The sequence below is a fragment of the Pongo pygmaeus genome, chromosome 3 (genome assembly GCF_028885625.2).
Source record: "Pongo pygmaeus isolate AG05252 chromosome 3, NHGRI_mPonPyg2-v2.0_pri, whole genome shotgun sequence".
NCBI classification, from domain to species: Eukaryota; Metazoa; Chordata; class Mammalia; order Primates; family Hominidae; genus Pongo; species Pongo pygmaeus.
Genome location: NC_072376.2, coordinates 197,018,695 through 197,045,530, shown reverse-complemented (window position 1 = coordinate 197,045,530; position 26,836 = coordinate 197,018,695). Strand labels below are relative to the sequence as shown.

The window sequence follows — 26,836 nt, the reverse complement described above, 5'->3', positions numbered from 1 at the left end:
CACTATCAGCCCCATAACTGAATGCATAAAAGATTTAAACATCCAAAAAAAACCCCATCTCCCTTCAATAAGAATTGGAGGTATAAAACAATTAATTAATTAATTAGACTTTTGATACCTGGGGGCAAAGGGGTTTTCTTCTGAATCAGAACCACTGCAACTTTTGTGTTTCTTCCTTGTAAACTTTGCCTACAATGAAAAAGCAAGAATAAAATTAATTATTTTAACTTAAAAAATGTATTCATGACTTCACATAAAATACAACCTTGGTAATTCAACCGAAGATAAATTTCAACTAAAAAACCCAAGATCAGAAGAAATCTTTTCCTGCACACAAAGCACATATATGTCACAATGATTTAAATTCTAAAAGTATGATCTCACATCTTCTAATCTTAAAAATCTTCCTTAAAAGCAAAAGATTAATGTATACTTTTATGTAAAAGTTATAATGCAACTTACTTCTTTATGGTGATACACTGCAGAGTAGTCATCCAAAAGAATTAATTATTTGAAACTTAAATAGTGATAAAGCAAAGCGTTTTAAGAGACTAAACAGTAAATTACTATGTCTCCAAAAAAGATAGTAAATACAAGAAAAACGTTTGGAAATTCAGACCAATTAGTCTTCTAAATTTCTTCACATACCCAGCATTATATACAGTCAATAATTTTGCTACCTGTGAGGAAGTGAACAAGATTCACTGGAGGTCAATCTGCAAAGTGACCACTGCAGTCTGAATGGTACTCCATTGCCTTCAAGAAATGTTAGTGAATAACACACATGTGCAAACTGACATAGCTGCCCTGACACAGAAGATCATACCTGACTATTTCCACTCTGGTGGCGCACTCAGACTGCTTTTCTTTCCACTGAGGCTCATCCCAGTCCAGTTCATAGAACACAACCACCAGGGCTGGCACCAGATTCAGATGCTTATTCATCCAGCCAGTCTTTAAGATCCCTTTAGGGATGTACCACTCATATGAAGTTCTCTGCAAACATTGGCAGAAATTGAAAAGTTACCTGACAGGAGCAGAAACCACCTGTTACTGAGTGCCAAGCACTTTATGTGCATTGATCTCATTCAATATACACACCTCCCATTTTTGATTAGGAAACTCAGGCTAACAGATTCAGTAAGAACTAGTAAGTGTTGAAGGCGGAATCTCAACCCTGGAGAAGCTATACTTCCCATTTAAAGAACGACTAAAGCGAGAGAGTTTCTATCAGCCCCATAACTGAATGCATAAAATGATGGTGCATGTCTAATGATGTAAAGGGTCTCAAATACTTTGTAAAAAAAAAAGTAGCCCATTTCCAGGTAAATTCTACATATATTCTTCACCATTCCAGCTTCTGTTCTTATAAAACTGCTCAAATAAAATATTATCTAAAATCCAATATGGCTTTGTTTATTTCAAAGACATATTGCTGTGATGGCATTTCACCTCACTTGTGGACGAAGTAAAAAGCAGAGAACAATTCTTAAACAGAAGCCTCACAGCAGCCACTTGGGTCTGAGCACTGAGTGCCACGCAGTGGGAAGAGGATGCTGTAGATTTGAGTGTTAGCCCTGAAGGATGCAGTTGAAACCTCACATTCCTTCCAAATCACCTGTGCTGGCTCAGACTACTCCACTTCATGTTGATCCAATGTCTACCTCCAGTAAGGAAAGATGAGGGCAATAAGGAAGCCTGACACAAAACAACATGGGGACTCAGCCAAAAGCTGGGAATAGAGAAATGAAAAGCAGCTTGAATTCAAGCACTAAAAGAGGAGAAAAGAGGGCTTGTGCTGGGCTCCCTGCCTTCTTGACACAAACATGACACTAAAGAAAAATAACCGTGTAGGCTGGGCGCGGTGGCTCACACCTGTAATCCCAGCACTTTGGGAGGCCGAGGCGGGCAGATCACGAGGTCAGGAGATCGAGACCATTCTGGCTCGATCTCTACTAAACCCCGTCTCTACTAAAAATACAAAAATTAGCCGGGCGTGGTCGCGGGCGTCTGTAGTCCCAGCTACTCGGGAGGCTGAGGCAGGAGAATGGCGTGAACCCAGGAGGCGGAGCTTGCAGTAAGCCGAGATCGTGCCACTGCACTCCAGCCTGAGGGACACAGCGACACTCCATCTCAAAAAAAAAAAAAAAAAAAAAAAAAGAAAAGAAACATAATCGTGTAAGGGCCAGGGCTAGGATGCTATTACTTGCACAGTTTCAGACAGCTCAGTTTCCAGGGCTGGGTATATGAAATGGTGTCTCCTTTGTGTGGTTCTCAAACATACACAAAAATAATCAGCTGGTGACCAAGTCCTATATTCCCAGAAACCAACTGAGGAGGCCTGCAATCTACATTTTTAATAAATACCCCAGGTTATGATGACATACTTGGTCCAGAGACTACTGTGACAGAGACACTGCTCTAGGGCAAAAGAAAAAAAAAGGATAAACTGTTTTACTGTTTTTTTACAACTATGTTAGCTATTAGTGATGCTATCGTCATGATAATAATTATTGTCTAAGGTAAAGTAGTCTTTACTATGTTGTTCACCTTAAAAGTCAGTTTTGAACTTAATACCTTTCTTCATTCCGCAATGAATAAACTGCCTTAGTTTATGTATAACTCCTCAAGAATAGGGAACCTGTCTTACTGAAATTCATATCACTAGCTTGTTGCATGGTTCCAGGTACCTGTCACAAAGCAAGTGCTCAAAAAATCTGTGAAATTGAGCCAAATTGCACAGACCATGGGATTCAAAAACGACATTAGTAATGATGGTGGGGAATGCAAGACCTTCCTTTTAGAGGTGACTATGTTGGGTTTTTTTCCTAAAAACAAAAAAGGAAAAACCTAGGCTCATAGGATAGAAAACTTTATAAAGTAATTATTCCTCTGGAGTTTAAAAAAAAAAGAACTATTATTAAATATACATGCAGTGTATTACATGAAAATGCCTAAGGCTTTCTTTATGCACCACTGTGACCACTGTCTTGATAAACTCCGCACACACAACAGAACAAAAAAGACACACACACACACACACACATAGAGAGAGAGGGAAAGAACACATGCCATCACAATGCCATTACCTTGGGTCTACATTTGGGATACTCATGGTCACCTGGGAGCACCTTGAAAGAAATTGGTACTCGATCAGCTCTCCGATTGGCACAGAAGGCATCCCAGACAGCTCGATGGACTGCATTATAAACTACATCCAGGCCCGTAAGAGTAACAAAGGCCATAGGCCGGCAACATAATTCCACAGGGAAGTCCCACTGTGTGGGGCTCATGTTTACGATGTCACAAAAAACCTGAAATACAAATGTTAATACACTCATAATTAATTTTTAAAAACTCATATTCATTTCTTCAGCCTGGGCAACAACAGCAAAACTCTGTCTCAAAAAAAAAACAACTCATATTCATTTCCAATATATGAATCTCTATTTAAAAATCATTACAAAAAAATAATCATTACAAGGCCAGGCATGGTGGCTCACGCATGTAATCCCAACACTTTCGGAGGCCAAAGCAGGTGGATCACTGGAGACCAGCCTAGCCAACACAGTGAAACCTTGTCTCTACTAAAAATACAAAAAATTGGTTGGGTGTGGTGACTCACTCCTGTAATCCCAGCACTTTGGGAGGCCTAGGCGGGCGGATCACAAGGTCAGGAGATCGAGACCATCCTGGCTAACACGGTGAAACCCCATCTCTACTAAAAATACAAAAAATTAGCCAGGCGTGGTGGTGGGCGCCTGTAGTCCCAGCTACTCAGGAGGCTGAGGCAGGAGAATGGCGTGAACCCGGGAGGTAGAGGTTGCAGTGAGCCAAGATCGCGCCACTGCACTCTAGCCTGGACGACAGAGCGAGACTCTGTCTCAAAAACAAAAAACAAAAAATTAGCTGGACATGGTGGCACACGCCTGTAACCCCAGCTACTTGGAGGCTGAGGCATGAGAATCGCTTGAACCCAGGAGGTGGAGGCTCCAGTGAGCCGAGATCACGGCACTGCACTCCAGTCTGGGTAACAGAGTGAGACTCTGTCTCAAAAATAAATAAATAAAATAATCATTACAAAAAGGCAAAAGGCTTTGAGTATCTGCAAACTGTCAAGCAAACAGAAGAGAGAAAAAGGGAAAACTTTAATTCCTGAATTAGATCTATTAAAATGTAATAACTATATGACATTTAAGAAAAAATCTTTCATGTTAAAAACGTTGAAGTCAACTTTAAGACAAATCGGTGTTTTCAGTAATGTCTCAAAATGCACACAGAACTTTGAAATTAGTAGACCAAGAAAGCAAGGTGATAAAATTAAAATAGATCTACATGATCTATTTCAACTATAAAAGAAAAATATATTGAAAGAAAAATATAAAAGAAAAACAGTTGACTTACACATAATAAACTTCCTCTAATTTCTCTGTAATTGCTAATATTGAATTTCTGAATACCTAGGATATTATTAAAATAGCCTTTAATTTATGTAATTATCTAAATAGTAGCTATGTTGTCTCATTTCCCACAATATAAAATTTACTCTTTAAAGAAAAATCTGTAAGGGAAAAACTAACAATGAATGGAAACCTCTCAGAGGATGTTTCCACTACGTTCTTTAGCTAAGAATCAGTCCATAATAAATCTAAAGTATGCCCTGACTTTGTAAGTACATAAAACTATGTTTATCCCAAACAAGATTGTCATTAAAATATTTTTAATATAATCTTACTTGCAAAAGGATGTAACAACATGAGGTTCTTTTTTTTTTTTTTTTTTTTTTGAGACGGAATATCACTCTGTCACCAGGCTGGAGTGCACTGGCCTGATCTCAGCTCACTACAACCTCCATCTCCCGGGTTCAAGTGATTTCCCTGCCTCAGCCTCCCTAGTAGCTGGGACTACAGGCATGCACCACCACGCCCAGGTAAGTTTTTGTATTTTAGTAGACAGGGTTTCACCATGTTGGCCAGGATGGTCTTGATCTCATGACCTCAGGCGATTGCCAGCCCTGGCCTCCCAAATGAGGTTCTTTTAAAAGATAATCTATACCAGCATATTACAGAGAATTCAGGTAAGGCACAAGTGACTCGTGCCTATAATCCCAGCACTTTCGGAGGACAAGGCCGGAGGATTGTTGAGGCCAGGAGTTCGAGACTGGCCTGGGAAACATAGTGAGATCCTGTCTCTAAAAGAAATAAAAAAGAAAATAGCCGGGCATGGTGGTGCGCACTTGTAGTCCCAGCCACTTGGGAGGCTGAGATGGGAGGATCACTTGAGTCTAGGTGTTTAAAGTTACAGTGAACTATGATTGTGCCACTGCACTCCAGCCTGCGTGACAGAGCAAGATTGTGCCACAAAAAAAAAAAAAAAAAAGTTATTCCAAACAAAATTATCACTATATTTTAAATATAATCTTATTTGAAAAAGAATGTGTCATGAGGCTCTTTTAAAAGGTAATCTGGCCAGGCGCAGTGGCTCACGCCTGTAATCCCAGCACTTTGGGAGGCCGAGGCGGGCAGATCACAAGGTCAGGAGATCGAGACCATCCTGGCTAACATGGTGAAACCCTGTCTCTACTAAAAACACAAAAAATTAGCCGGGTGTGGTGGTGGGCACCTGTAGTCCCAGCTACTCGGCAGGCTGAGGCAGGAGAATGGCGTGAACCCGGGAGGCGGAGCTTGCAGTGAGCGGAGATCGCGCCACTGCACTCCAGCCTGGGCGACAGAGCAAGACTCCGCCTCAAAAAAAAAAAAAAACGTAATCTACACCAGTATATTATAGAGAAGTCTAATACAATCTTTGTGAAAAGTGAGGCACACTTAGGCTAATACCTGATCCCCAAAACATGGAATATTTTCAACTGAAAGGTTAATTTAGGAAAGACTATTAGTTTTCTCATGTTTACGTACTGAAAGAACAACAGGTATTGAATAAATGATTTGCAAAGCTTGCCAGAAATGTCTACAACAGATTGTTTTAGAATTGTTTAAATATTTCTAGGGCAGGATTAAGTTATGAGGGCAAAGGATTGCATGTTCAGAGAAAGAAACAGTCTAGTTCTGGGTAATGTAGGAATGAAAATTAAAAAGGGGTGACCAGGCTGGGTATGGCGGCTCATGTCTGTAATCCCAGCACTTTGGGAGGCCAAGGCGGGCGATTCACGAGGTCAGGAGTTTAAAACCAGCCTGACCAATATGGTAAAACCCCGTTTCTACTAAAAATACAAAAATTAGCCGGGCATGGTGATGCGTGCCTATAGTCCCAGCTACTCGGGAGGCTGCAGCAGAAGAATTGCTTGAACCCAGGAGGCGGAGATTGCAGTGAGCCGAGATCGCACCACTGCACTCCAGCCTGGGCAACAGAGCAAGACTCCGTCTCAACAACAACAACAAAAAAAAGGTGACCAAAATACAATACGGGCCCCTTTGCTTAATACGAACAAGTCTAGACTAGAGACCATTTCCTGTAATAACTCCAGAGGCCCAAAAGACATAGCTGTGGTCTTTGAATATGGAGTTGAAATAAGAGGAACTAAAAATGACTGTCATCCAATAGAAATACGAATCACATAAATAAACTAAAATTTTCTAACAGTCATATTAAAAAGTAAAACGTGGATGGAATTCATTTTAATATTCAATTTAACGCAGTACAGTATGTCCAAAATATTATCATACTGACACTAAAAGTTATTAATGACATATTTTACCTTTTTTTGTACTGAGTCTTCAAAATCTAGTGTGTATTTTACACTCACAGCACATCTCAATTCAGACTAGCCTATTTCAAATGCCTGATGTAGCTACTGGCTACAGAACTGGACAGCAGAGATCTAAATTATGGGAAATGTGTCCCAAAATTGCTGCATGAAAACTGTATCAGAAATTCTTGCCACGTTCTCCTATGTCACCTGAAATGGTAGTGCTTATTCTGCAGCAAAGGAATTTGAATGAGAACACCGATAACGCACAGACGCAGATTGAATGGATCTCAATGACAGGCTGGAAGGAGAAATTTTCAGATATTCAATGGAGCAACCAACGAAACTACACACGAAAGGAGGCGCAGCTATAGGTCAGTAATGGATGGGAGATCAAGTAATGCAAGGGAAGTAAACTGGAAACTAGCGTGAAAGATAAGAAAGGTGACCCAATCAAATTGGCAACTAAAAAAACCCCAAAACCTAATGTGGTTACTTTTTTTTTGTTTTAACTAACTGGAAGTTCAGGGTGTAGGACACAAGGCTGCTAAGAATGGGATTCAGAGATGTTCAACTACAAAACGAACAAAAGAGGAACGACAGTGTGGGGACGAAATGATGTTTCGATGTTAAAGATGAGAAGCAATAATCCAACCTAGGAGAAACACCGTCCCCATGGTCCCAGTATCTGCTCTGGTAGCTCCAGTGAGGAAAGGTAGAGAAATAACCTTGCAGTCCCTAAAGGCAGATATCTTCCTCCTCTTATTCCCCTGTCTTAAACCTGGGAGGCCCTAGAAACGGGTGCGTCTTTCCTCGGGTCTAAAAGAGAAGTGCCAGGATTGCACGCGTCGAAGGGATTGCAAAACGCAGGCCCCCAAACCAGCATTGTTAAGAGCTAGCTCTCTTCCTCGGCGGTCCCGCCTGGCCCCGCGGGTCTCCGGGCCCGGACTCACCCAGGCCCCACGCCCCGGGCCCGCTGCAGCTGAGGCCGGTTGCCGCCAGCCGGGACAAGACGAGGGGAGGCGGGGGGATGTCACAGAACGCCGGGGCCCGTCCCCACCGCCGCTGCCCGTCCCCACCGCCGCGGCCCCACAGCCAGTTCCAACAGGCGAGACTTCCCGGTACCCACCTCCCCCGGCACAGGAAGCACTTTCTGGGCCTGAGTGACAGCGCTCTACACCAATCGCTGTCCCGGAACTTTACGCCGCTCCTCCAAGCGTCAGGAAGACGCTGCACTTCCCAGGCCCCACCAGCCGCGGCTCCGGCTCGTAGCCCACAGCCCACCGCCTGCAGCTGGGCGCTGCCGAGGCTCGGGGCGCGCGCAATTGGCGTCTGCCAGTGCCAAGACTGTGCCGCCCCCACAGCCGAGGCGCGAAAGGGGGACGCCCGGCCTCTGGGCCGCTGCCCTCGCTTTCTCTTCGTTGTTGCGAACGCCGTCCGCTCAGGAGGCGCCCCGCGACCGGCGCGATGAGTGCCAACGAGGACCAGGAGGTGAGCCCCCCGGCTCAGGGCCCTCTCCCAGCGCGGGCGCGGCGCGCAGCCCCGGGCCCCGGTGACACCTGCTGCCCGGACGGGCTGCCCGGCACGTGCCCTGTGCCCTCGGAGCCGGCCGGGGTGCCCCGAGTTCACCGGCGTTCCACCCAAGCGCGCGTGAATGGGCAAGAGTCCGCCTCTGCCTCTCTTCCCCCCTCATTTTTCATTTTTGCAAACCCGGGAGTCTCCCCTGGTTACTTAATAACAGGGATGAGCGTCCTTGGTGCACGATCCAGTGCTCTTGGCTCTCCTTGAATCCCATGTGTTCAGTGCCTGTTTACTGAGTTAGGCTGATCACCTTTAAATTTTAGTCTGGTCATCTTTAAATCTCTTGGCTAGTAGAGGGCTAATTGAGTTAGTTACATTTCTCATGGAAGAAAATGACACTAGTGGTGCGTCTGAGTTTCTGTCCATATTGTTTGGGGAAATCTTTTACCCATCTGTCAGTTTTGAGCATTCATGTACCACCTGAATTTATGGTTTATGCTCAGATATTTCCTTGTGAGATGCCATTTTGACATTGAATCATATAATATTAGAGTTGAGGGGTGGGTGCTACAGGCCATCTGTAGGGGAACCTTCTAACTTTGATAGGTGGGTCGATGATAGCCGCAGGGCTGCACAGTAAGTACGTGGTAGAATCAGGACTAGAAACCAAGGTCTTATTGGGTGGTAGATAAGTTCACTGTTAATTTAAAGTATAATGCTTGAAACTCACTACTTTTACATGATAAATGTAATAGAATCTCTGGATTGGAAGTTAACATTTAAAGGACCCAAAGTCCAACAAGCTAGCTAGTTGATATCTGAATCTCTTCTAAAATATTCTTACCAGGTGAATTTCTAAGTGAATGCGTTAATAGCTTCGTCTCCCTGCAAAGCAAAGAACATACAGTGTAATGTTTCTCAGAGTTGGACCATAGTCCCCTACCTTAGAACCATTTAGATGGTTGCTAGAAAACAGATGCGTGCACTCCACCCAAGACCTACTGAATAAGAATTTCTGTGGTGGGCCCAGGAATCTCCAGTTTAACAAGAAAATTTCATTCTTCTTTCAGATGACCGATGTTCTGATCTTTGAAGATAGTTTCCTGCCCAGTTTCTCAGACCTTCTCTGAGGAAGTGGTTCCTTTTAGCTTGTCTTCATATATCCATTCTTTGTTAATCTCTTCACTATCCTGGAACCACGTGTTTGTGGACAGATTTTAATTTTTTAAATGTCCTGTTTCAAAATTGTGGCATCATGCTGTTTTGTCTAGTTAAATTTACTGTCAACTGAAACCTTTTAAGTGCTTTATACAAAGCAATTTGTCTTTCATCTTCAACTTCTACATTTAGGTATCTGAGTATTAATACAAGTTCTACTTACCCTGCTAAATTTCATCATTAGCTTGCTTTTCAAAGACTTTTTGGATTCTTATTCAGCCATCAGCATTATTCACTGTCCCAACAAATTGTCATCCACAAATTTAATAAAGTTGCCTCCTATTTTTGTACCTGTCCAAGTCATTAATTAAAATATGGGAAAGGATTAGGGACAGAAGGAGTAGTACTATATCTTGAGTAAGGTTTTTGTTCCAATCTAATCTTAGTTATTCTTGAATCCAGCTTGAATTTCTGTATTTTGTTTTGTTTTGTTTTTTCTGTAAAGGTAGCAAGAGAAACCTGTGGAGCCTGGCTGAAATCTATATAGTCGGTGTTTTATGCCTTTCTTCATTGTGCCAATCAAGTTTCCCTTTCTAAGAAGGGTATATCTTGTTTTTCATATGCTTACTAGGTCTTGGGGACTACTCCTTAATCTCCCAATTCCTCACACATTATTTCTTCAACAATTTCTTTTTGCTGTTGTTGTTGCTGTTTTTGAGACAGAGCCTCGCTCTGTAGCCCAGGCTGGATTGCAGTGGCCCGATCTCAGCTCACGGCAACCTCTGCCTCCCGGGTTCAAGCGATTCTCTTGCCTCAGCCTCCTGAGTAGCTGGGACTACAGGCGCCCATCACCACACCCGGCTAATTTTTGTATCTTTAGTAGAGATAGGGTTTCACCGTGTTGGCCAGGCTGACCTCGAACTCCTGACCTCAGGTGATCCGCCCGCCTCGGCCTCCCAAAGTGCTGGGATTACAGGTATGAGCCACCGCGCCCAGCCAATAATTTCTATTCTAAAATTTTGACCGTAGATCAAGCCCACTTTCACCATCTTTAGTTTGTAGAATTTATGACATGCATCTTTTTGAAAAACTCAAACGTGTACGCAAGTGCTTTCTTTCTTTACTTCTTTTCTCAGGTATTCATCGGTGATCACAGTGATGAACTTCTCAGTTGTAATACCAAAATGTTCTAAGAACTATGTCCAAGCAAGGATTACTAGTTACATTTTCTCTGACAGTCCTGTCTCATCTTGGGTAGATACTTGTCAGCCTTTTTCTTAAGTTCTTTTTCTTGCCCTTAGGTGTTTTTTAGAGCTTTGTATCACTGTGGGAAGGATTACATATAAAAGAAATAAGTATAAAAGAAGTATGTAAATAATGGGAAAGTATTGTTTTTCATAGTTATTATCTTCAGGTTTAATGCTCTTTGCACCCAGGTTCTTCTTTAGCAGAGTGCTAAGAGCACTTGCTCTGGAGTGGCTTTAAACGGAGACTTCCTTGCTTCTGTAGGAAGGAGAAAATAATAGGAGCCTCTTGACAGGGTTGATTTGAGAAGTCAGTGCGATAATACATTGTACAATGCTTAGCAGTCCCTGACACAGAGTTTGAAAGTAAGTATCATTGGTAGTAATATTGTCATGTGTTGCTGCATGCACCTATGTGGTGAGTATCTAAGGTTATGTAAGTTAAGCTTTTACATAGTTGAGTGGGCTTGAATGAGAAAGTAAAGACCCTCTATTTCTAATTCATTTATACCACTAAACAAAACTCATTCAGTTCTTTATTTCAGATGGAACTAGAAGCATTACGTTCTATTTATGAAGGAGATGAAAGTTTCCGGGAATTAAGTCCAGTTTCTTTTCAATATAGGGTAAGACATGGCATGAATAAGAGCACTTAGAACTTTGCTAGAAAAGACTGAAAGTGGCTAAAAATGCTTATTTTGTTTTTTAAACTTGTTTATTATGTCTGTATTTTCTGTAGCATTTAAATGGAAACATCATCCTAACATCAGTCATTTTTAACGTTTGAAAACTTAATTCAGAAACTTTTAAAAACCAGGATAAACTTGTTTTTATTGTACCAGAATCATAAGATATTAGAAATGGAAAAAACCTTAAAAATTATGTGATCTTATCTTTAACATAAAATAGTAATGGTGGGGTTGGGCGTGGTGGCTCACACCTGTAATCCCAGCACTTTGGGAGGCCGAGGTGGGTGGATCATGAGGTCAGGAGATCAAGACCATCCTGGCCAACACGGTGAAACCCCACTGTCTCTACTAAAAATACAAAAAATTAGCCAGGCATGGTGGTGGGTGCCTGTAGTCCCAGCTACTCGGGAGGCTGAGGCAGGAGAAGCATGAACCCGGGAGGTGGAGCTTGCAGTGAGCCGAGATCAAGCCACTGCTCTGTCTCAAAAAAAAAAAAATAGTAACAATATTTTATTTTGTAAATAAGTCATATAAACCTTTTATTCAAATGATTATAAGTAGGCAGGGCACAGTGGCCCACACCTTTAATCCCAGAACTTTGAGAGGCTGAGGCAGGCGGATCACCTGAGGTCTGGAGTTCTAGACCAGCCTGGCCAACAAGGTGAAACCCTGTCTCTACTAAAAATACAAAAATTAGCCAGGCATGATGGTGCATGCCTGTAATCCCAGCTACTTGGGAGGCTGAGGCAGGAGAATCGCTTGAACCCGGGAGGCAGAGGTTCCAGTGAGCAGAGATTGTGCCACTGCACTCCAGTCTGGGCGACAGAGCGGGACTCAAAAAATAAAAAAAACAAAAAAACACACAAATGATTATAAGTAGCAGAATGGGGAAGTTTTTTTGTAAAAGATTTAGTTATTATTAACATTGTCACAGTTTAAACTATTAGAAATTATCCTTATGCATTATCGATGGATGACCATCACAGAAAATAAGTTTCTGTTCTCAATTCCCTTTCAAGTTTAACAGTCCTTACACCATCTCCAAGTATGTAATAACCAGGGACCTCAAATGTCCAAAGTTAACAGTGGAGCTAAGTCCTAGGCCCTTCGGTTTGAATCCAGTTGCTACTCTCTCCTTAGCAAATGGGAAGTTGAGAATTTCCCTATACTTTCCTAAATGTCTCATTCACAATGGCAGTGATTTAGAGCACATTGTGCAGAATGCTCTAGGACATTTATATATACTATAAGATGGACACTGATGTGACCCATAGGATGGATTTAAGAGGAATGATACATGAGATTAGGAGACAGTGTGTTGATAGTCAAAGGGCCAGGGTTTAAAGCTCTTCCTGTGTCCTAAGTCACACCCCTCAGTTCTTGCACAGAATAGTCTGGTAGCCTCTTGGTTGACTTCCCTGGTTTAGTACTTTCTTTAGCTTCCCCCTTATACTCCACCATGAGTCCTCCAACAGTACTAGTTGGCGTTCTGAAACATTTAAGTCGTCATCCCATTCTGTTCTTTAAAAATGTTTTTCCCTGGGTTCCTCTTACCTATAAAATGAGGACGAAATTTTTTCACTTGACACTCCAAATCCTTCTGTTTGTTTCTGTCTCTCCAAACTTTCCCCTCCACTCACATGCCTTAGACATAATGGGTTGTGACATTTTCCCCTGTGTATTTTTTTCTAGTACTATGCTTTTGCGCACATTGTTTGATCTTTCCCTCACCTCAGGTCCATTATCCTCCTGCCTCTCCTTTAAGGCCTAACTCAGGCCTCTTCTGTGAGACATTAATATTTGGGCCATGTCGCTTGTCTCTGCTCTGACTTTGAGTCAGAATTAGCCATTCCCCATTTCTTCATACTTTGTTTTGTTACTTTTGAACTATTATTCATATTGCAGTTTTGTAAGTTATATAAATATCTGTCTTGAAGATAGGAATAGCCTTGTCTCTATCTTTGTATCTTCGGTACCCAGCACAGTGTGAGGCATTAATTTATTCCTAAATGCACCATGAGTAAGGACGTAGTGATTGCATCAAGCAGGTAACTTTTATCACTTTTTGTCATCTATATTTAAAACATAAACATAAACCAATGACATCTATTATGCAGATAATCCTTATCCAGGTCTATCAGTAGATCCCTACATTTATTTTAATAACAATACAGAGGAGATTAGCATAGCCCTGTGCAAGGATGAGATGTTGATTCATGTATCATTCCACAGTTTTACTAGAAGATCACCATTTTGCAACCACCAGTATGATAATTGATTCAGTTACAGTTAAGGACTGTTAATGAAGGCTAAAACCTTTGGGTGAAAGGTTGTTGAGAAACAAGGTATTCATACAGTTTTGTAGTGTTGCCCCACAGACGATGATGATTTTTTTTTTAATAGAGACAGGGTCTTGCTATGTTGCCCAGGCTGGTCTCTAACTTCTGGCCTCAAGTAATCCTCCCACCTCAGCTTCCCAAAGAGCTGGTATTACAGACATGAGCCACCTCACCCAGCGAGATTATTCCTTAATTACAAAATGAAAAGGTTTACGTTGAAGAGATCTGGAGAAGATCCCCTTAACCATGTGATCAATCTTAGTGTCACCAATGATGATTCTGGAAGATCTTGTGTGCCTCTTTATATGATGCTATGGGAAGATGCCACATCACCTCTGTAGTTTTCTTACCAAAAATGTTTAATTTGAATCAGTTCAGATCTGGGGACATTATACAAGAAAACTAGCCTGTATTCTTTTTGGCTTAAAAGGCAGGGGAACCAGGCACAGTGGCTCATGCCTATCTATAACCCCAGCACTTTGGGAGGCTGAGGCAGGAAGATCACTTGAGCTCAGGAGTTCAAGACCAGCCTGGGCAACATAGGGAGACCTTGTCTCTACAGAAAGTTTTTAAAAATTAGTCTGGCATGGGGCACATGCCTGTAGCTCCAGCTACTTGAGTGGCTGAGGTGGGAGGATTTCTTTTTCTTTTTTTTTTTTTTTTTGAGATGGAGTCTTGCTCTGTCGCCAGGCTGCAGTGCAGTGGCGCTATCTCAGCTCACTGCAACCTCTGCCTACCAGATTCAAGCGATTCTCCTGCCTCAGCCTCCTGAGTAGCTGGGACTACAGGCGCATGCCACCATACCCAGCTAATTTTTGTATTTTTAGTAGAGATGGGGTTTCACCATGTTGGCCAGGATGGTCTCGATCTCTTGACCTCGTGATCTACCCGCCTTGGCCTCCCAAAGTGCTGAGATTACAGACATGAGCCACTGTGTCCAGCAGATTTTTTATTTTTTATTTTTTTACTTTTGCCACAGACTCTTGCTCTGTTGCCCAGGCTGGAGTGCAATGGCACGATCTCAGCTCACTGTGACTGCCCTGTGATATGCTGGACCCCAGCCTGGGCAATGGAGTGAGACCCTGTCTCAAAAAAAAAAAAAAAAAAAAAGCCAGGTGAGAGCACTGGGGACTGTTCTAAATTAAAGCAGGATAAAGAGGCATTAACAACTCAGTGCAATCCATGATCCCTCAATGGATTATGGATTTGTGGGTTGAGTGATGTCTATTAAAGGACACTTTAGATATGATTGGGTAGTTTTCAATATGGTTTATGTATTAGATAGCGTTTTTGTACCAATGTTGAATTTCTTGGGTGTAATAATGATCTTGTGGTTATGAAGAAGATTGTCCTTTTCTTAAGATACTTTACTCAAATATTGAGGAAATTTCATTACTGTTAGATGTTTAAGCAAAAACCAAAGGGGAAAAAAATCACATTGGGAGAGTAGGGGTTGATTCTATGGTGGAAAGGGGGAAAGATAAAGTAAATGCGGCAGAAAGTATTTGGTGAATAAGATGAATGTCAGAGTGTTCGTTATACTATTTCAGTTTTTCTTTAAGATTAAAAAAGTTAACAGCAGAGCGGAAGAAACAAGGGCGTCTTTATTCAGAAATTGTTATCAGCTGAAGGCATTCCTTTCCCTTATCCTTTGCCTTTTCCTTCTTTCTCTCAGTTTTAAATTTCATTTTCTTGACTCTTAGGGTTGTGCCTCCTAGGATTTAGCAGTTGGATAACTTAAAACAAAGATGAGGTGTGTCAAGTTTGTGAATTATTTTTGTCCATTCTCTTTCTGTATCCCACGGATAAGTTGATGTCTTATTTTCATCCTCAGAAAACTGGTGAAAACACTAAAAAATACCTAAGATGTAGGCGTGGTACTAGGAAAGCTGCTAGGCTGGTTAGGGACAGGATATGGGCGTAAACTGAACCTTTGAAGGCATACTAGGACTAAATTAAAGTCAGACTGTCCTGAGACTCCCTTCACCCCTGCTCAGTACTAGCCTGTGTCCCTGGACCTTTCAAAATATTACATTTCTGATCTGAGCATGAGTATTGGAAAGAATTCACCATTTTGAAGATTATAATTTCGTTTTCTGTCTTTTTATCACTTTTCACAAGCCTAAGATTTCCCCTTCTCTTCAGATAGGTGAAAATGGTGATCCCAAAGCCTTCTTAATAGAGATTTCCTGGACAGAAACATATCCCCAAACACCTCCAATTCTATCTATGAACGCTTTTTTTAACAACACCATGTGAGTAGTGTCTTGTTTTTACTGCTTTTCATTTCACTCTCTGTTACACTTTTCTCTCAGCAAGGTATTTTTGTTGTGCATTGTAGATCACCAGCTGTAAAGCAGAGTATATTAGCCAAGCTACAGGAAGCAGTAGAAGCTAATCTTGGAACCGCTATGACCTATACATTGTTCGAATATGCCAAAGACAATAAAGAGCAGTTCATGGAGAATCACAATCCCATTAATTCCGCAGTGAGTATGTGATTATTTTTTTGCCAGATTCTTTTGTTGTTTTGGTTTTGCTGTTAGCAATAAATTTGTACTAGTTAATATATATTCAAAGTTGGAAGAAGACTTTTGTTAAAGTGAGAGTTACACCTGAGTTAAATGAGAACAATGGATTTCAGATTTCTTCTATTTAACCTAGAAAATGATATTCTCTAGATTTTTATCCTTTATCAAAGACTAGAATACGTCTCATGCCCACCAAAACTGAGATATCGTAGAACCTAGTATTTTTAATATTTGTTTAATCTCTTCATAAAGCTTAAACAGCTAAGGGATCTCTTATGCAGTGCTAAAATAAGTATGAAATTGCCTTCTCCATGAGGCTTGTTTCATTGTAAATAGTCTTGCCACAGTTCAATTTGTAGATGTTGCAGCATGTGGAAACTTTATTGAATAGAAAAAATTGTTTTATTATTATTTCTGGAATAGTTTTAGGAAATATTTCTTTCATGACATTAAGCATCTGTGTATGAGACCCCTTTGCACCACGTCACTCACTAAAATACTTTGAGTGGTGCAGTATAATTTAGTGTTGTCTTGTAAACCAAGTGATAAGCTTTTGGCAGCAAGGCCTGTCTTCTGTGTGAGTGGTTTTGGCTTTCACATTCCCAACAGGACACAGAACCCCAAGAGGCAACTGGAGGAGCAGTGGAGGGTGGTAGCTAAGATCATGGACTCCGGGCCAGACTGCCTGGGTTCACATCACTGCACCACTTACCAACTCTGTGACTTTGGGCAGGTTTCTTAATCTTTCTGTACCCAGTTCCTCATCTATAAAATGGGGGTTATATAGTATCTACCTTCTAAGATTGTGGTGAGGATCAGATGTGTGGTATATGGAAAACATTTGCAGCAATGCTTAGACCTAGTAAGCATTTTACATTTTAGCTATCATATACCCTGACTGCATTAACCCAAATGTCTTAAAATTTTTCTTCCGGGAACCAGGATGTTTTAGGTAGGTACACGTGATTTTTCTAAAGACATGTTTAAATTGTCAAGTGTTCACACTGAGACAAGCTCTGTAAAGAAAAAAAAGGTTTTAATTAAATTTCCAAATAATAGCAAGTTAACTGAATTGTAAAACTACCTTGGAACCTCAGATCTTCAACATAATGCTGATAATCAGATCTTCCTTCCCAGGATTTTGGTTATAACAATTGAACTAATATTACGTCCTTTGATCTGAACTTTTAAAAGAGTGAAACCAATAATGTGTTAAGGGCACTTGATTTTAAAAATGAATCATAATAATATAGGATTCTTTTATTTCATAAGCGTAAAAATTATCAACCCCACTTCAGGATATAGCTGTATTTAGTATAACACAAGTTGTAAGGTATGAGGCTGAGAATTATTTCTTTTTTTTTAGACATCAATAAACAATATCATCTCAATTGAAACTCCTAATACAGCCGCATCAAGTAAGAAAAAAGACAAAAAAGAACAACTTTCAAAAGCCCAGAAGCGTAAGCTGGCAGACAAAACAGGTTTGTGTGTGTTTCTTTTCTTTTCTTTTCTTTTCTTTTGACAGAGTCTCACTCTTGTTGCCCAGGCTGGAGTGCAGTGGCATGGTCTCAGCTCACTGCAGCCTCTACCTCCCAAGCTCATGCGATTCTCCTGCCTCAGCCTCCCGAGTAGCTGGGATTACAGGCGCACGCCACCATACCTGGCTAATTTTTGTATTTTTAGTAGAGACGTGATTTCACCATGTTGGCCAGGCTGGTCTCGAACTCCTGACCTCAGGTGATCCGCCTGCCTCTGCCTCCCAAAGTGCTGGGATTACAGGTGTGAGCCACCATGCCCAGCCGTTTTTTTTCTTTTATAACCCAGATAAATGGATTGCTTCTTAGTGTGATATGGTGGATATATTTAGATTAATTCTCTACTCTTTCTTCTTGGAACATTTGGGCCAGTGAACTTTTGGGTCACTGACCTTTTGGGTCACATATGTACATTGAAAATATTTCGGGAGGCTGAGGCAGGAGAATTGCTTGAACCCAGGAGGCAGTCGTTGCAGCAAGCCGAGACTGTGCCACTGCACTTCAGCCTGGCAACAACAGCAAAACTCTGTCTCAAAAAAAAAAAAAAAAAAAAAAGAAAGAAAGAAAATATTTACTACTACTTCATCACAAGAGGTCACCATTTGAAAAAAAAAAAGGTAACTGAGTGGCAAAGTAACTATAAATGAGTCTAGAGATTGAGGAACATTTAAATAGTCTACAAAAACATGTTCTACCTGGAGCTCTAACATGTTTGGGATTTGTTTACCTCTTTAGTAGGTAAACAAAAAATTTTTTGAAATACAGTTTTCATTTGAAATGGATACTGGTATACCATTAGGTCTTAGTGTGATAAGTAATTTAACATTTTTGCCTGTAGTTAACTTAATTATACAACAATAATATTTAAGAATAGAATTCTCATATGTTCTAAACAAGAGTTCTTTAGAAGATTATAAACTCCAGCTCATATCAACAATAATATTTGATTGCTTTTCTTTATTTAACCTGAAAACTTGCAAATTGATAACAATCTGTAAGCTTTTTCACAGTTAGGGAAAATGAGGACGTTGTCATTTGTGCACTTGCGCATTTACACTTGTGTAGGTATCTATGTGTGCACTACTACGTGAGGTTAAAAAGTTTCTCTTTATTGAGAGGAACTGACCCTTTTATTTTGGTGAGGGCCTTTTTTTTTTTTCTTTTTCTTTTGAGACAGAGTCTCACTCTGTTACCCAGGCTGGAGTGCAGTGGCGTGATCTCGGCTCACTGCAACCTCCGCCTTCTGGGTTCAGGCAATTCTCCTGCCTCAGCCTCCCGAGTAGCTGAGACTACCAGCGCGTGTCACCACGCCTGGCTAATTTTTGTATTTTTTGTAGAGACGGGGTTTCACCATATTGGGCAGGCTGGTCTCGATCTCCTGACCTCGTGAGCTGCCAACCTCGGCCTCCCAAAGTGCTGGGATTACAGGCTTGAGCCACCGTGTCCGGCCTGGTGAGGGCCTTTTAAATGTCCTTTCTTTAGTAATGGAATGGCAGTTTTTTTATGGTTTATGTTTTGTTTAATGTCTGTCTGTGGCAAATAGCAACTCTGTGTTTGTTTCCAAGATACATTTTTGAAATGGTAATGGTTTGTGAAATAAAAAAATCTAGGAATTCATTCTACCTAATGTCAGAGCAGCATTAAACTATAAAAACAACTGAAGCAGTAAGTTGTTAGCCATTACAGTTTGTTGTCTAGAATTTGGTTTATCTCTCTTTGAATGTTGTAGCATCTATGTCAGTTAGGTACTATTGCTTTCATACATAATGACCTGTGATCACTCTATTTCATTAATATCTCCCTACCTTCATCTCTTTGATGATGCCCACCTAAAGCCATTACCTTCCCATAATGACAGTATAGGAGTTTGTGACTTGGAGCTTTCATTCTAAATAAAATTTTAATGGGACAGCCATGGCACTGTGGCTAAGTTTTAGTTAACCAAAATTGGTGCTGTGCCCCCTATAACCAGTAACCAGGGGGATACGATTCTTCTTGGCGTTAAAGAGAAAAGAACCGATAGCATCTAAAATTGAGCTCCAGTAATATTGCTTCTCTCCTGTAAGTATCATGGGTTAATTTCTTTTTCCCTAGCTGGAAAATTCATATAATGTACTTGTTTTGAGTTTAAATTTTTAAGGTTTCATAAAGTTGAGACATGCATGGCATACATCAAGCATAAAGGAAATCAAGCCATTTTAAATTGAAGAATTTTTAGATAATATTTGTTAAACTATTCTTTAAATTTGAATATTCTGTTAAAAGAATAAAAGCACTTTGCAAACTATGAATTATAAGCTAGTTTCCAAGCAATCCCAACAGATTAAAGCCCTTTTTAAAAAATGTTAGATTAAATAATGAATATTTTATCAGAGCATATCAACTAATACATAAGTTAGCCAGCCCTTCTCTTAGTCTTGAAGCCAGGCCAGACGTGTATTTGTGAGTCCGCCTGTCTTGAGCCTAGCTTCTGGGTTTGAAACGCTAATTTATTAAACAGAACAATACAACTTATTACTTAAATAAGCAGTGACCTCTTATATAAAGCAGTAGCTTCATGCAAATGCATGAAACTAATAAATGGATTAATTGCTTTTCTTGGCATTACCAACCCATCTCCATATTTTTTCCTTGTTATCAGGTTTTGTCTTGGATAGCAATATCATACATGTAAAAAAGGAGTATACCTAAAATATTTTGCAAGTATTCCTAGGAGAACAGTATCGATTCATAATGATAAACTCTTTTTCCAACTTAGTAATATGTCATTTAAATTTTTAACCTATTTGTTGTGTACAATAGTATATAAAATCTTATATTATTATAAAACTAGCTGGTTGGTCTTAGAAATAAAGTTACTATTTTTTATCTTCTAGATCACAAAGGAGAACTTCCTCGAGGCTGGAACTGGGTTGATGTTGTGAAGGTATATAACATTTATATTCTAGTCTTTAAACTTGTTATAATTATTACCAGCAAATAATGAAATTCTTATTTTTTGTTTTCCCCTTCACAACCTTTGGAATTCACTGGGATGTCTGTTTCCTTTTTTACATTCAGCATGTAAGTATTTTTGAAATACCTTTTACATTCTTCTCTTCCCTACACTCTCAATTTTAGATCTTTTTTTTTTTTAAGTAATGGAAAATTTGCAGAAGTTACAACTACAATATAGTATGACTATGTAAGCACATCTTAAGAATGCAGATGCTTAGGAGACAGTGGCTCACACATGTAATCCCAGCACTTTGGGAGGTCAAGGTGGGTGGATCACCTGAGGTCAGGAGTTCGAGACTAGCTTGGCCAACATGGTGAAACCCGGTCTATACTAAAAATACAAAAATTAGCTGGGCATGGTGGCGCACACCTGTAGTCCCAACTACTCAGGAGGCTGAGGCACGAGAATTCGCTTGAACCCAGGAGGCGGAGGTTGCAGTAAGCTGAGATCGTGCCACTGCACTCCAGTCTGGGTGACAGAGTGAGACTCCATCTCAAAAAAACAAAAAAAGAAAAGAAAAAATAATGCAGATTCTTAAATATGACTCCAAGTTATCAACAATATATGGAAACTGAAGAAAACCAGATATGGAAAAGAATGTTTTACTTTCTTAGTGGAAATTACTTTTAAGTTTTCGTTTTTTGTTTTTGAGACAGGATCTTGCCCTGTCACCCAGGCTAGCTGGTGGCATAATCACAGCTCACTGCAGCCTTGGACCTCCCAGGCTTAAGTGATCCTCAGCCTACTGACTAGCTGGGATCAAAGGCATGTGCCACCATGCCTGGCTAATTTTTTTTTTTTTTTTTGCAGAGACAGATATGTTGCCCAGGCTGTTCTCGACCTCCTGGGCTTAGGTGATCCTCCTACCTCGGCCTCACAAAGTGCTGGGATTACAGGCGTCAGCCACCACACCTGGCCTCAGTTGTTGTGGGTTTTTTTAAGGACAGATCTTAAATGTAGTTGGTCATCATACCAAGAACAATTTTCTGTTTTTGCTTACAATTGTTTGCTTTCATTTTGAATTTTTCTGCCTACATGTCTCAGATTTTTCTTGTATTAGCTGTAGTTTCAAATACGTTACACTAATATTTAACATAGTAAATTAATTCTCTTTGTAGGACTTCATGAAATAAATTTTGCATTCCATTTAGTGCCACAGCTCCTGTGAGAAGTGTTTAATGTGATGCAAGGGTAGTTAAAGATTAGGATTTTAGTGAGGACCCACAAATACAGGTAATTTACAAGTAGTGTATTCTTAAACCTTTTTGGTTTTTGTTTTGGGTTTTTTGTTGTTGTTTTGTTTTTGAAGACAAGGTCTGGTTCTGTTGCTCAAGCTGGAGTGCAGTGGCGTGAACATGGCTCACTGTAGCCTTGACCTCCCCAGATTAAGCGATCCTCTAACCTCAGTGTCCCATGTAGCAGGGGCCACAAGCATGCACCACCACACCCAACTAATCTTTTTATTTTTACTAGAGACAGGGTCTCACTTTGTTGCCCAGGCTGCTGGTCTCGAAGTCCTGGGCTCAAGTGATCCTCCCACCTTGGCCTCCCAAAGTGCTGGGATTACAGGCGTGAGCCACTGCTCACACTGCTCAGGGCTATTTTCTTTTCTTTTCTTTTCTTTTTTTTTTTTGAAGCCAAGTCTCGCTCCGTCACCCAGGCTGGAGTGCAGTGGCGTGATCTCAGCTCACTGCACCCTCTGCTCCTGGGTTCAAGCAATTCTTGTGCCACAGCCTCCCAAGTAGCTAGGACTACAGGCATGCACCACCACACCTGGCTAATTTTTGTATTTTTAATAGAGATGGGCTTTCACCATGTAGACCAGGGTGGTCTCAAACTTCTGGCCTCAAGGGATCCCCCTCGCCTCTGCCTCCCAAAGTGTTGGTATTACAGGTGTGAGCCACGGTGCCCGGCCCTGGCCATTTTCTTAAACTTTATTTTAAAGCCAGCTGTTTGTTCCATTGAATGCATTTTCTATTGAAACTTTAAAATAATCTTAGTGCTCCTAGTAACTAGTACAAAAATATTTCCTGGGAGTTGGGCCCTACCTTACAATTGGAAGAGACACAGTATTTCTTCCTCCCCTGTGTAAGATACTGTATGAGTGAAGCCTCTCCGGCATTCTCTCATTTCCCAGGACTTTCTCCGCTGGTGCTTGATGGATACTTCATGTTGTCCTACGTATACCAACATACAGCCTAACCAGCTAAATTCATTCTTTCCTCCAAATATGCTGTGATCCAGAATGAGCAATTTTCTTAGTCAAAATGTTGCCTCTCTTAGTGCAGCTCTAACTAAGCCGAAAGTGAGAAGAAAAAGAATCTGATCTAAAGGTGTTGATAGTGCTCCTCCTTCCCTAGCTCCAGAAGTTTTTAAGAGTCCCTGATAATAGAAATAAAATTCCAATTTGTAACAAAGAGTAAAATTCAAATTATCCAGTAATCTTGGGAGATAAAAGAAGTTTTTTTTTGTGGTTTTTGTTTGTTTGTTTGTTTTTGAGACGGGGTTTCGCACTTGTTGCCCAGGCTGGAGTGCAGTGGTGTGATCTCGGCTCACTGCAACCTCCACCTTCCGGGTTCAAGTGATTCTCCTGCCTCAGCCTCCCAAGTAGCTGGAATTACAGGCGCTCACCACCACGCCCGGGTAATTTTTTGTATTTTTTAGTAGAGACGGGGTTTCACCGTGTTAGCCAGGATGGTCTCAATCTCCTGACCTCGTGATCCGCCCGCCTCAGCCTCCCAAAGTGCTGGGATTACAGGCATGACCACCGCACCCAGCCAACCCATTTTCTTATGAAACTTCTCTGGCATTTTCCAGAGGCTGCATGACATTTGATGATGCCATCACTAATACTCTTAAAGCACTAAGAGAATGTGTGCTTGTATTTTCTTGTGTTTACCAGAATTTTCTCGATCAGTAGGTTGAGGATGTGCATATTAACCCAGGTTGTTCTTAGTACTTCTACTGTGCTGTTGTTAGCTGTCTTCCATTATACCTGATTAACTGTTGAAGCATATTTGTGAGAAGCCAGCTGTCTTCCACTGAGCTAGATAATAAAGAGATTTGGGGTGGGGCGTGGTGGCTTACGCCTGTAATTCCAGCACAGCACTTTGGTAGGCCTAAGCAGGAGGATTGCTTGAGCCCGGGAATTCAAGACCATCTGGGAAACTGGTGAGACTCCCTCTCTACAAAAAGTTTAAAAATTTTAAGAATGGGAAGAGGTCCTCAGGCCGAAATATTTGAGAACCAGCACCTTTAGTAGTTTCTGCTTTTCACGGCTTCCCACACTCTCTAGTGTTCTTGGAGTTGTCAGGTGCGGTGGCCTTTCTCAGTAGTTGAAGGACTAGTCTGATCAGAATCATCTTTGTATTTTATCTGCCTCCCCTTACCCCAAATTTGCCAACCCCTGCCAAAGATTTTTCTTAGAAAAAAATTGCAATGCAAAAATAAGACTTTTATCATATTTTCAAAACTAAGAATTTATTGTCTGGTTAAGATGGTAAATCTTATGTTACATATTTTTTTATTTGACCACAATTTAAAATTATTTTTAAAAAATTTTAAAAAGAATGTGTGATGGAAAACAAGAACTTTTGAAGAGTGTCATTCATTTTATAGATGGTACCTTCTATTTGTATATTCTTGGTTCCAGTTTACTTCCTAGAAAGCTTCAAGAGTGTCCCGCTCACCCACCCACACACCACCTTGTTCTGTTGAGTTTAGATTTTTGTCGAGGTTACATTTTGAAACCCGTTTGAAGTAGCTGAGCTTGAAGTTGAAAAGTAGCTACATGTGGTAAAAACTGTAGGTGATTTAAGTTACTTAAACCTTGTTGCCTATGGTTTAATTTTGATACTCCATGGAAATAATGAACTCAGAAAATACCACTTAAACTTGTTGACTATTTTCTCTCCTTTTTTTATAGTTAAGCAAAACTGGCTCTAAGGATGATGAGTAGCACTTGGAATTTGAGACGAGGAAAGAGCATTCTTTAAAAAGTAAAACTGGGCTCAAAGTCTTTCATTACTATTTTCTGGTATTGAGGCGGCTTTTTATAAAACACAATTTTTTGTATGTTTCTTACATTAAAAAGGTTGTAAGTTGAAAGTTCATGAAGAGATCTGGTTGTATTAAATTATTTTCACAAACTTGCCTTAATAAAAGGTGAAAATGTTACTGTTCAGTATACTTTATGAAGCCTCTTGAGCTTTATAAATGGACAGGCATGGGGAATAAGAATCAGTGTTAATTTAAATGATCTTATCCTGGTGGATGTGCTATTTTCTTAAAGGAGTATGAAGCCCTTTTCAAACTATCATCCCAGTGGAGCCGAGTACTCAGTGAACAGTTACTCCATAGTGCAATCCATATTAATAGGCTTCTTATTTTAAATAAAGTCTTCATCTCTTCTTTTGCTTAATTACTGAACCGTAAATTGCTTCAGAGAAATTTAAATGCTGATATTTGAACTTTATACATGATACTTTTTGTAGTTCCTTTTAATTTTTGAAAGGTGAACTGCTTCCCTTTAATAAATTAATATCTATTTATACTTTTCTCTTGATTTGGGTCAAGATGTTTGATCATGAGTGCTTTGAGTGATATGTGGAATAGGAGAATATAAAAACAAATCTGCCAAATACACTAGAAAGCATTTTAGTAAGAAATGCTGGCCCTTCCTTAAAACATTTCTCGTGCATATACCAGGATGGGAGTAAAAGATGCCTTAATATTTAGTTTTTGTATTGTTGGAGACATTGATTTTAATAAAATCCTATTTATCTGCTGTTGTGTGCTTTTAGTTGTTGGATAACTGAGGTCTCCTAAATGGTTCAACATAAAACCACATTTCAAGTCTTGTTTCTTTTTGGAGTGTCTTTTCGGAGTGTCTTTTCAAGTATTCAAATGTATTTCTCAACCTGAGCATCTTTTTAATCATATACATGGGAGTCTTTTAAATGCTGAACTGTTACACATGCTTGATTTAAAAATAATAATAATAGAGGAGACTATTGGTCAAGTTGTGCCAAGAAAAGTTTCTGATGTTTGTGTGATGTAAAGTGATTTTGTATATGCACCCAGCTTTAAGAACACATAAAACTGTTATGTCTGGTAGGGAGATTGTTAGTGCCTCACGTTACACCTGTGCAGCTTGGGTCTGAGTGTTGATAGAACAGTAAACATTTAAAGAAGTTAAGAGCAGTTTGAGCTGTATCCGCGGTTTTTACTCGTTAACTGACTTCAGCTAAATAGTTTGAATTATAGACTAAGTATAATTACAGCAAAGGAGTTAATCTCATTTACAGAGCTGTTTCACTTTTTATTTCTTGAATTAATGTAGAGCAAAACGTTAAAATTCAGGACCACTGGAATATGGCAACTTATGTTTCAGGGTTGTGTGTGGGTACTATTTGTGGTTGTATTGGTTTGTTTTTTGTTTTTGAAGAAACATCTGCTAGTGGAATAAAATACTTTGTTTTGCTCTGAAGAGACTGAAATTGTTCAGGCTTATTTTGGCTCATAGATTACAGAGAATGATGCTAGTTACATGCCAATGAACTATTTTTACTCTTTTTATATGAAATGTACAAATTTCTAGGGGTGATGGTGATGGTGGTGCCTCTTATTACCTTATGTAAAACACCTGGACAGCCTCATCAATATTGCCGTCATCTGTTTAACACTCCCAGTATATTTTCTCAATGTCTGTTTACTTAAAATTTTGTGGAGTGACATAATTAATAAGCAATAAAGTCTGAATTATACACAGTGATTTTTCTACACATTTTATTTCAGATCACTTCAGAGAGAATTGTTGATTTTATAAATCTGTATGGCCTTATGGTGCAAGATGTACCCTCCTACTAGAAACTATTCAAAACGTTGGATTAAAAAATGTTTTTCAAATGAGCTCACAGGAGATAAGGAATGCCTAGAGGCTAAAAAATTCAGTGAATGTTGGAACCTAGAGGTTAAGGACAGCTTTAGTTTTCAGCTTCAAGGGCCCAGAAGACAAGAGGTGAAGGCCAGGATCAGCCTAGGTTAGGGAGTCATACCCCTGAAACATCTGTAAGACTGAGGCCATCCTCCAGTGCGAGCCCTGAGGAAATTT

General features: G+C 40.2%; 2 protein-coding genes and 1 non-coding gene across 4 annotated transcripts in view; 2 read left to right on the top strand and 1 right to left on the bottom strand.

Annotated features, from left to right (window-relative positions):
* The window catches only part of TRAPPC11 (trafficking protein particle complex subunit 11), a 53,223-nt gene extending 45,382 nt beyond the window's left edge, over positions 1-7,841 (bottom strand). Inside the window, exons 1-4 of the mRNA XM_054485191.2 lie at positions 7,660-7,841; positions 3,090-3,314; positions 827-996; positions 119-189 (exon numbers count right to left, since the gene is read on the bottom strand). Of these exons, the coding sequence (XP_054341166.1) occupies positions 119-189; positions 827-996; positions 3,090-3,293 (445 nt within the window). The 5' untranslated portion in view covers positions 3,294-3,314; positions 7,660-7,841. The remainder of the gene's footprint in view (positions 1-118; positions 190-826; positions 997-3,089; positions 3,315-7,659) is intronic.
* A 70-nt stretch (positions 7,842-7,911) lies between these two features.
* Positions 7,912-26,497, top strand: RWDD4 (RWD domain containing 4). 2 transcript variants are annotated; one of them, XM_054485722.2, is made up of 8 exons: positions 7,912-8,197; positions 11,175-11,255; positions 15,803-15,912; positions 15,999-16,146; positions 17,555-17,672; positions 20,603-20,652; positions 20,787-20,789; positions 24,650-26,497. In XM_054485722.2, exons 1-8 carry the CDS (start codon positions 8,174-8,176, stop codon positions 24,680-24,682), a joined length of 567 nt encoding a protein of 188 aa, XP_054341697.1. In that variant the 5' UTR covers positions 7,912-8,173; the 3' UTR covers positions 24,683-26,497. The 2 variants fall into 2 exon arrangements, with proteins under 2 accessions (XP_054341697.1, XP_063520392.1); XM_063664322.1 differs by lacking the exon at positions 20,787-20,789 and having other exon boundaries at positions 7,925-8,197.
* LOC129035926 (U6 spliceosomal RNA) lies at positions 13,450-13,554 on the top strand. The gene has a single exon (XR_008502413.1). It is a non-coding gene; the product is annotated as a U6 spliceosomal RNA (small nuclear RNA).
* Positions 26,498-26,836: the final 339 nt, after the last annotated feature.